Source organism: Salvelinus sp. IW2-2015, linkage group LG1 (genome assembly GCF_002910315.2).
Source record: "Salvelinus sp. IW2-2015 linkage group LG1, ASM291031v2, whole genome shotgun sequence".
Taxonomy (NCBI): Eukaryota; Metazoa; Chordata; class Actinopteri; order Salmoniformes; family Salmonidae; genus Salvelinus; species Salvelinus sp. IW2-2015.
The window spans coordinates 45,241,401-45,251,608 of record NC_036838.1 but is presented as its reverse complement, the minus strand read 5'-3'; the positions used below and the strand labels follow the sequence as shown (position 1 = coordinate 45,251,608).

General features: G+C 47.8%; 1 protein-coding gene across 12 annotated transcripts in view; it reads left to right on the top strand.

Moving 5' to 3' along the window:
• The window catches only part of LOC111968415 (membrane-associated guanylate kinase, WW and PDZ domain-containing protein 1), a 189,091-nt gene that overhangs the window by 140,179 nt on the left and 38,704 nt on the right, over positions 1-10,208 (top strand). For all 12 annotated transcript variants that reach the window (XM_070445184.1, XM_070445176.1, XM_070445177.1 and 9 more), the window contains one exon: positions 5,449-5,641. In XM_070445184.1, coding sequence (XP_070301285.1) covers positions 5,449-5,641 — 193 coding nt within the window. The remainder of the gene's footprint in view (positions 1-5,448; positions 5,642-10,208) is intronic.

Genomic DNA, 10,208 nt, shown 5'->3' with positions numbered 1-10,208 from the left:
TGAGTTGTAGGGTTTAATGGCACAGGCAGGAGGCCCAGCCAACAGCGAGTTGCAGTAATCCAGACGGAGATGACAAGTGCCTGGATTAGGACCTGCGCCGCTCCTGTGTGAGGCAGGGTCGTACTCTGCGGATGTGTGTAGAGCATGAACCTACAGGAACGGGCCACCGCCTTGATGTTAGTTGAGAACGACAGGGTGTTGTCCAGGATCACCGCCAAGGTTCTTAGCGCTCTGGGAGGAGGACACAATGGAGTTTGCAACCGTGATGGCGAGATCATGGAACGGGCAGTCCTTCCCCGGGAGGAAGAGCAGCTCCGTCTTGCCGAGGTTCAGCTTGAGGTGGTGATCCGTCATCCACACTGATATGTTCTGCCAGACATGCAGAGATGCGATTCGCCACCTGGCATCAGAAGGGGAAAGAGAAGATTAATTGTGTGTCGTCTGCATAGCAATGATAGGAGAGACCATGTGAGGTTATGACAGAGCCAAGTGACTTGGTGTATAGCGAGAATAGGAGAGGGCCTAGAACAGAGCCCTGGGGGACACCAGTGGTGAGAGCACGTGGTGAGGAGACAGATTCTCGCCACGCCACCTGGTAGGAGCGACCTGTCAGGTAGGACGCAATCCAAGCGTGGGCCGCGCCGGAGATGCCCAACTCGGAGAGGGTGGAGAGGGAATCTGATGGTTCACAGTATCGAAGGCAGCGAAGGTCTAGAAGGATGAGAGCAGAGGAGAGAGAGTTAGCTTTAGCAGTGCGGAGCGCCTCCGTGATACAGAGAAGAGCAGTCTCAGTTGAATGACTAGTCTTGAAACCTGACTGATTTGATCAAGAAGGTCATTCTGAGAGAGATAGCAGGAGAGCTGGCCAAGGACGGCACGTTCAAAGTTTTGGAGAGAAAAGAAAGAAGGGATACTGGTCTGTAGTTTTGACATCGGAGGGATCGAGTGTAGGTTTTTTCAGAAGGGGTGCAACTCTCGCTTTCTTGAAGACGGAAGGGACGTACAGCGGTCAGGGATGAGTTGATGAGCGAGGTGAGGTAAGGGAGAAGGTCTCCGGAAATGGTCTGGAGAAGAGAGGAGGGGATAGGGTCAAGCGGGCAGGTTGTTGGGCGCCGGCCGTCACAAGACGCGAGATTTCATCTGGAGAGAGAGGGGAGAAAGAGGTCAGAGCACAGGGTAGGGCAGTGTGGCAGAACCACGGGGTCGTTTGACTTAGCAACGAGGATCGGATGTCGTCGACCTTCTTTTCAAAATGGTTGACGAAGTCATCTGCAGAGAGGGAGGAGGGGGGAGGGAGGAGGATTCAGGAGGGGAGAAGGTGGCAAAGAGCTTCCTAGGGTTAGAGGCAGATGCTTGGAATTTAGAGTGGTAGAAAGTGGCTTTAGCAGCAGAGACAGAAGAGGAAAATGAGAGAGGAGGGAGTGAAGATGCCAGGTCCGCAGGGAGGCGAGTTTTCCTCATTTCCGCTCGGCTGCCCGGAGCCCTGTTCTGTGAGCTCGCAATGAGTCGTCGAGCCACGGAGCGGGAGGGGAGGACCGAGCCGGCCTGGAGGATAGGGGACATAGAGAGTCAAGGATGCAGAAAGGGAGGAGAGGAGGGTTGAGGAGGCAGATCAGGAGATAGGTTGGAGAAGGTTTGAGCAGAGGGAAGAGATGATAGGATGGAAGAGGAGAGAGTAGCGGCGGGAGAGAGAGCGAAGGTTGGACGGCGCGATACCCATCCGAGTAGGGCAGTGTGGGAAGTTTGGATGAGAGCGAGAGGAAAAGGATACAAGGTAGTGGTCGGAGACTTGGAGGGGAGTTGCAATGAGGTTAGTGAAGAACAGCATCTATAAAGATGAGGTCAAGCGTATTGCCTGCCTTGTGAGTAGGGGGGGAAGGTGGAGAGGTGAGGTCAAAAGAGGAGAGGAGTGGAAAGAAGGAGGCAGAGAGGAATGAGTCAAAGGTAGACGTGGGGAGGTTAAAGTCGCCCAGAACTGTGAGAGGTGAGCCGTCCTCAGGAAAGGAGCTTATCAAGGCATCAAGCTCATTGATGAACTCTCGAGGAACCTGGAGGGCGATAAATGATAAGGATGTTAAGCTTGAAAGGGCTGGTAACTGTACAGCATGGAATTCAAAGGAGGCGATAGACAGATGGGTAAGGGGAGAAAGAGAGAATGACCACTTGGAGAGATGAGGATCCCGGTGCCACCACCCCGCTGACAGAAGCTCTCGGGTGTGCGAGAACACGTGGGCGGACGAAGAGAGAGCAGTAGGAGTAGCAGTGTTATCTGTGGTGATCCATGTTTCCGTCAGTGCCAAGAAGTCGAGGGACTGGAGGGAAGCATAGGCTGAGATGAACTCTGCCTTGTTGGCCAGATCGGCAAGTTTCCAGAGGCTACCGGAGACCTGGAACTCCACGTGGGTCGTGCGCGCTGGGACCACCAGGTTAGGGTGGCCGCTGCCACGCGGTGTGAAGCGTTTGTATGGTCTGTGCAGAGAGAGAGAACAGGGATAGACAGACACATAGTTGACAGGCTACAGGAGAGGCTACGCTAATGCAAAGGAGATTGGAATGACAATACCTGTGGATGTATTTCAAGGCCTACCTTCAAACTCAGTGCCTCTTTGCTTGACATCATGGGAAAATCAAAATAAATCAGCCAAGACACAGAAAAAAAATTGTAGACCTCCACAAGTCTGGTTCATCCTTGGGAGCAATTCCAAACGCCTGAAGGTACCACGTTCATCTGTACAACAATAGTATGCAAGTATAAACACCATGGGACCACGCAGCCATCATACCGCTCAGGAAGGAGACACGTTCTGTCTCCTGGAGATTAATGTACTTTGGTGCAAAAAGTGCAACTCAATCCCAGAACAACAGCAAAGTCCTTGTGAAGATGCTGGAGGAAACCGGTGAAAAAGTATCTATGTCCACAGTAAAACGAGTCCTATATCGACATAACCTGAAAGGCCACTCAGCAAGGAAGAAGCCACTGCTCCAAAACCACCATAAAAAAGCCAGACTACGGTTTGCAACTGCACATGGGGACAAAGATCATACTTTTTGGAAAAATGTCCTCTGGTCTGATGAAACAAAAATATTCCTGTTTGGCCATAATGACCATCGTTATGTTTGGAGGAGAAAGGGGGAGGCTTACAAACCGGAGAACACCATCCCAACCGTGAAGCACGGGGGTGGCAGCATCATGTTGTGGGGGTGCTTTTCTGCAGGAGGGACTGGTGCATTTCACAAAATAGATGGCATCATGAGACAGGACAAATATGTGGATATATTGAAGCAACATCTCAAGACATCATTCAGGGAGTTAAAGCTTGGTCGCAAATGGGTCTTCCAAATGGACAAGCATACTTCCAAAGTTGTGGCAAAGTGGCTTAAGGACAACAAAGTCAAGGTATTGGAGTGGCCATCACAAAGCCCTGACYTMAATCCTATAGAAAAKKTGTGGGCAGAACTGAAAAAGCGTGTGCGAGCAAGGAGGCCTACAAACCTGACTCAGTTACACCAGCCCTGTCAGGAGGAATGGGCCAAAATTCACCCAACTTATTCTGGGAAGCTTGTGGAAGGCTACCCGAAATGTTTGACCCAAGTTAAATAATTTAAAGGCAATGCTACCAAATACTAATTGAGTGTATGTAAACTTCTGACCCACTGGGAATGTGATGAAAGAAATAAAAGCTGAAACAAATCATTCTCTCTACTATTATTCTGACATTTCACATTCTTAAAATTAAGTGGTGATCCAAACTGACTTAAGACAGAATATTTTAACAAGGATTAAATGTCAGGAATTGTGAAAAACTGAGTTTAAATGTATTTGGCTAAGGTGTATGTAAACGTCCGACTTCCACTGTGTCTATACACAGTGTCAATAGGTTTTATTTTAAGTATAAGTTATTAATCTTGGATTGAACACTTATTATGCGAGTTCTCCATTTATTAGCACATATATTTAGCATATTTTTTTAAATATATTTACCATCTTTGACTGCCATATTTTACATTCCAATTTTATGGTTATAAATGCCTCTGTTGGAGCCAGCTGAATCAACTTCAGCAGCAGTGTTGGTCTGTGTGTGGCGGTAGTCTTAGCTCCTCTGTTGGAGCCAGCTGAATCACTTCAGCAGCAGTGTTGGTCTGTGTGTGGTGGTGGTCTTAGCTCCTCTGTTGGAGCCAGCTGAATCAACTTCAGCAGCAGTGTTGTCTGTGTGTGGTGGTGGTCTTGCTCCTCTGTTGGAGCCAGCTGAATCAACTTCAGCAGCAGTGTTGGTCTGGTGTGGTGGTGGTCTTAGCTCCTCTGTTGGAGCCAGCTGAATCAACTTCAGCAGCAGTGTTGGTCTGTGTGTGGTGGTGGTCTTAGCTCCTCTGTTTTTCATCTCCTTGCTGCAGCCTCAATCAGAGAGAAAAATATATCTCAGACCAATTTTCTTTTCTTTTAAAGAGGCCAAGTTGGTTCTCGTAAGCTGGTCTTACCTCTTTTGGAGAAGGAAAATAAGGACACACAAGAGATTTAGACCGGTTGTGCAGCTGTTGGTTCCACTTTTCTGGGCTACTGCACAGATACGGAACACTCAAAATGTGCACTTATAAATCATAATTTAAAAAAATCAAAATACAGCTGTAGACAGAAGTCAAAGATCAAACATCACACATACAACCGATGTCTCTCCTGAGTTCTGCAAAATAGGGAAAGTCCAAGGTGCTTTTAATATGCTTGCAGTCAACCCCTAGTGATGTAACTGCCTACGTCACTACCTTCTAGTCATAAGACCAAGCCCATGCATACACAGTTTTACAAACTTGCAAGAGAGATACAATAGTTCCAGTGTTTTCTAAGGGCTCAGCAGTAATTTTCCACTCACCAAGTTGCTTTATAGTGGTATGTCTGACTAGTCTCTTATCTCTTTCACTCCCCTGCAGGGTTCTGTGTCTATGAATCTCTTTTAGCCTTGAGGCGCTTTCTGTTTTGACTGCAATAACACACATCTCTCAGACCGTTTCTTATAAGAAGCAGAGACTAGAAAAGAATAGTGGAACCATATTAAACCTTATAATGAATATATATATTGTTTATCTGTAGTCTAGGACCCTATAAATGTAGAGGGGAGGGGTCTTATAGCCCTTCCCCTTCTATTAATACAACATAAGCATAATCAATTATTATAATACATCAAACATTTGGTGCAGCCCCTATCATGACCCCAAGTTGACCCCATCACAGCCAAGCGGAGAAAGAGGAGGAAGACTTACTAGCTAGCTTTCTAGCTGGGCCAGAAGTAGTCTGAGTTATGTTAGTGCTGCTGGAAAAAAATAATCTTACCTGTCAATATCTCACCTTTTATGTTTTTTACCGTCTACTGTTGATTGACCAACAACCTCTCCTATCATCCCCCTCTTCTGTCCTCGCCTTTTCTCCCCTACCCTCCCATCTTCTTCTCTCCCCAGATCTACATAGGGCACATAGTGAAGTATGGGGCGGCGGATGAGGATGGACGCCTGCGTTCAGGGGATGAGCTCATCTGTGTGGACGGTACGGCAGTGATGGGCAAGTCTCACCAGCTGGTGGTACAGCTGATGCAGCAGGCCGCCAAGCAGGGTCACGTCAACCTCACCGTGCGACGCAAGACCGGTTACGGAGGTAAACACAGCTAGTTGGACATGGACACTGTTTTCCAGTGTGATTTACAATGAAAACCTTCAAAGAACAGCTACATGATATGAGTATCAGGAGTGGATTGTGTGAACTTCTGTGGTAACGGTGTTGGCTCAGAGTAATTTGATACTTTTTCTGGCAGTAATTTTGCTAGTAATTCTGTGTTCTGCGCACAATGCTTAATAATAATAATCGTATCCTACGAAGAACATAATACGATAATCTTTCTCAGAATGATCCCATTTCAAGTATAGCACAAACAGAAGATTAGCAGCAGTCTGTCCAGTAGTACAATCAACAGCAGTCTGTCCAGTAGTACCATCAACAGCAGTCTGTCCAGTAGTACCATCAACAGCAGTCTGTCCAGTAGTACCATCAACAGCAGTCTAAAAGATACACACAGCATCTGTGAGTAGTAGATCAGCAGCATCGTGCAGTAACAGGCGAGCAAGTCGGTGCAGTCTAACAATACAAGTCTAGTGATATACCATCAGCACAGTTCTGTTGCAGTAGTACCACAACACATTCTGGGCAGTGTAACACAGCAGTCTGTCAGTATACCATCACTAGCAGTCGTGCAGTAATAACATCAGGCAACCGCAAGGTCCGGTCATAGTACGGTTGCGATCAAGCAGTCCTGTCCATAGACTTCACACCATCTGTCCAGTATACAGCATCTGTCATAGACATCAACAGCCATCGTCATTAAGTACCAGCGAACAGCAGTGCTGTTCCATACTGGACACATCAGCGAGAGTCGGGGCAGTATATATCACAAGCAACTGGCTGTAAGACCGCACACAGCATCTGTCGTAGCCATCAGCAGCAGTCCTTCCATAATAAACATCAGCCCGTCTGTCCAGTAGTAGCAGCACTGGGTCCAGTAGTCAGCAGCAGCACGTCCAGTAGTGAAACATCAGCAACAGCTGTCAGTAGTACACAGAGAACAGTGTCCAGTAGTAACATAGCAACATCATGGCAGGTAAGTAACTGCAGCAGCATCCGTCCAGTAGTACTCGAGAGAGAGGGTCCATAGTATAAGCACACGGTCCTAGTAGACAGAGCACCAGCATCTCCAGTAGTAACCTACAACAGTCGTCCAGTATAGCAGCAGCACAGTCTGGTCCTTATACAGCATCTGGTCCAACTACATCTACACATCTGGCCAGTTAGTAACAACCACACACCTGCATTAGTACCATCCCGCAACAGTCTACTATAGATCATCAACAGCATCGTCCAGTATACATCAGCAGCAGTCCTGGTCCAGTAACCAATCAGGGCACTTCAGTAGTAACCATCACACAGCGTGTCCAGTTACGACATACCAGTCTTCAGTATACCACAACAGCGTTCCAGTAGTACATCAGCACTAGTCTCCATAGTAATCACAGTCCTGTCAGTAGAAAGCATCAGGCACACTTGCCTAGTACATCATCAAACGTCTGTCCAGTAGCAGTCAAACATCGTCCAGTTAGGAATTAAACAGCAGACGGCCATAAGTACTCAACCACAGTCTGCATATACCATCAACACAAGTCTGTTCATAGTAATAGCAAGCAGTCGTCCATAGAACATCACAGCAGTCGTCCAGTAGACATCACTCAGCAACAGTCAGTCCACCGTCAGATAGCATCAGCAAAGTCTGTCATGGAGACACGTCGTCCAGAGACCAGCAGCAGCAGTCTGTCAACGTATTACAACCATCAGCAGCATCTGCCAGTATACAGCAGCAGTGCAGTACAGTCTGTCCAGTAGCAAGCAGTTGTCTAGTCAACAGTCTGTCCAGTAGATCAGCAGCATGCTGCCATGACCATCAGCACAGTCGTGTCAGTATTACATAGCAACATCGTCTCAGTAGTACATCAGCAGCAGTCTGTCACTAGTACCTCAAGCAACAGTCTGTCCAGTAGTAAGCATCAAGGCACAGTCTGTCCAGTAGACCAGCAGCAGCACTGTGCAGTAACATACAGTAGCTGCCAGTAGTAAACCATACAACAGTCTCAGTAGAATAGCACAGTCGCCCGAGTATACTCATCATATACACACGCTCTGGTTCCATACCATCACAACAGTCTGTCGTATAGTTCAGACGTCTGACCATACAGATCTGACGCATACCACAAATTCAGTAGTACTCACAGCATCTGCAGTAGCAGCAGTTGTCCAGTAGACATCAACGATTTGTCAGTAGTAGCTCACAACAGTCGTCGTAGTAACAACAGTCTGTCTATCATACACAGTGCTCTCTAAGCAGATCAGTCGACATCAGGTCTCCAGTAGACCATCACACAGTCTGCTCCCAAGACCGCAGCAGCGTCTTCATCCCATGCCTAGAACATCAGCAACACGTCGATAAGCCACGTAACAGCAGTCTGTCCACGAGTGAGCACGTCGTCCATAGCTAATGCCGTCTGTCCAGAGTACATCACAGCAGCTATCCTCAAGTAGGCACAGCAGCAGCTTCCAGGTGAGTACCATCAGCAAGTCTGTCCAGTAGTACAGCATTCTGCCAGTAGGACAGCACAAGTGCTGTCAAGGTAGCATACAACCCAGTCGTCATATGAATAGCACAGTCCATGACACACGCTCTTCCAGTAGTACATCTGCAGACAGCAGCATCTGTCATAATACGCATCAGACGCAGTCTGTCCAGGTACCACAGCAAACAGTCTGATCACACAGCATCGGTCATAGTACCATCAGCAGCATCTGTCCACTAGTACATCACAACAGTCTGTCCAAGAGTACACAGTCTGTCAGTAGTACCATCAGCACATCTGTCATAGTAGCGAGTCTTTCATAAGCATCAGCAGCATCGTCAGTAGTACCATCAGCAACAGTCGTCCATAAGCATCATAACAGTCTGTCCAGTAGTAGCACAGAACGTCCAGTAGCGACCATCAACAGCAGTCTGTCAGTAGTACCATCAACAGCAGGTCCGTACAGATATACCATCAACAGCTAGTCTGTCCAGTTAGTACATCAGCAACAGTCTGTCCAGTAGGACCATCAGAGCAGTCTGTCATAGTACCACAGCATAGTCGGCATATACATCAGCAACATCGTCACAGTAGTCAGCAAGTCTGCCATAGACCAGCAGCAGCAGTACGCCAGCAGTACCATCAGCATTCTGCCATAGTACATCAGAACAGCGTGTCAGTAGTAGCATCAGCAACAGTCTGTCCAGTAGTAGCTATCCAGCAAGTCTGTCCAGTGGACCAAGCAGCAGCAGTTTTCTGTCAGATACCATCAGCAACAGTTCTGTCCGTAGTAGCAGCATCTGTCAGTAGACAACAACATCTGTCCAGTAGTACATCAGCAGCAGTCTGTCCAGTAGGCCAGCAGCAGCAGTCTGTGCAGTAGTAGACCATCAGCAGCAGTCCCGTCAGTAGTACCATCAGCACAGTCTGTCTAGTATACAGCATCGTCCTAGTAGAGCAGTCTGTCCAGTAGGACCACAGCAGCATCTGTCAGTAAGTACCATCAACAGCAGTCTGTCCAGTAGTACCATCAGCAACAGTCTGCCAGTAGTAGCACATCAACAGCAGAATCTGTCCAGTAGTACATCAGCAACAGTCTGTCCAGTAGTAGCATCAGCAACAGTCTGTCCAAGTAGGACCATCCGCAGCAGTCTGTCCAGTAGTCATCCATGCCACAACAGTCTGTCCAGTAGTACATCAGCAGCAGTCGTCCAGTAGTAGCACAGTCGTCCAGTAGTACCATCACAGCATTTGTCCAGTAGTAGCACAGCACAGTCTGTCGAGTAGTAGCAGCAGTCTGCTCCAGTATACCATCAGCACAGTCTGTCCAGTAGGACAGCAGTCGTCCAAGTAGACCAGACAACAGTCTGTCCAGTAACCATCAACAGCAGCTGTCAGTAGAGACACAGCAGCAGTCTGTCCAGTAGTACCATCAGCAACAGTCTGTCCATTAGTACAGCAGTTGTCCAGTAAGTAGCATCAGCACATTGTCCAGTGTGATCGCAGCATCCAGAATAGACAGCATGCATCGTCATCAGCATACACGCTGTCGTCACCAGTCAATAGTCAGCAGAGCAGTCTGTCAGTAGGACCAGCAGCACATCTGTCAGTAGTGGCATCAACACAGTCGCTTCCAGTATAGATCAGCATATCCAAGACCACGCAGTCTGTCCATGTAGACATCAGAACAGTCTGTCCATCAGTAGTCCTCTAACCAGCAACAGTCTGTCATATACCACACAACACTGTCCATAGGACCATCGCAGCAGTCTGTTCCATTGGTACCATCACAACATCTGTCAGTAGTAGAAGCATTTCAGTATGCATCACTGTCCCAGTAGACATCAGCAGCATTACTGTCCAAATACCAAACACATCTGTCCAGTAGTAACATCAGCACATCCCTGTCCTAGTAATCAGACAGTTGTCCAATACACATCACACAGTCTGTCAATAATTACCACAGCAACAGATCGTAGTAGTACCATCAGCACGTCTCCATAGAATAACAAGTCGTCCAGTAACATCAGACATCGCCAAACATCACACAGTTGTCAGTAACATCACCT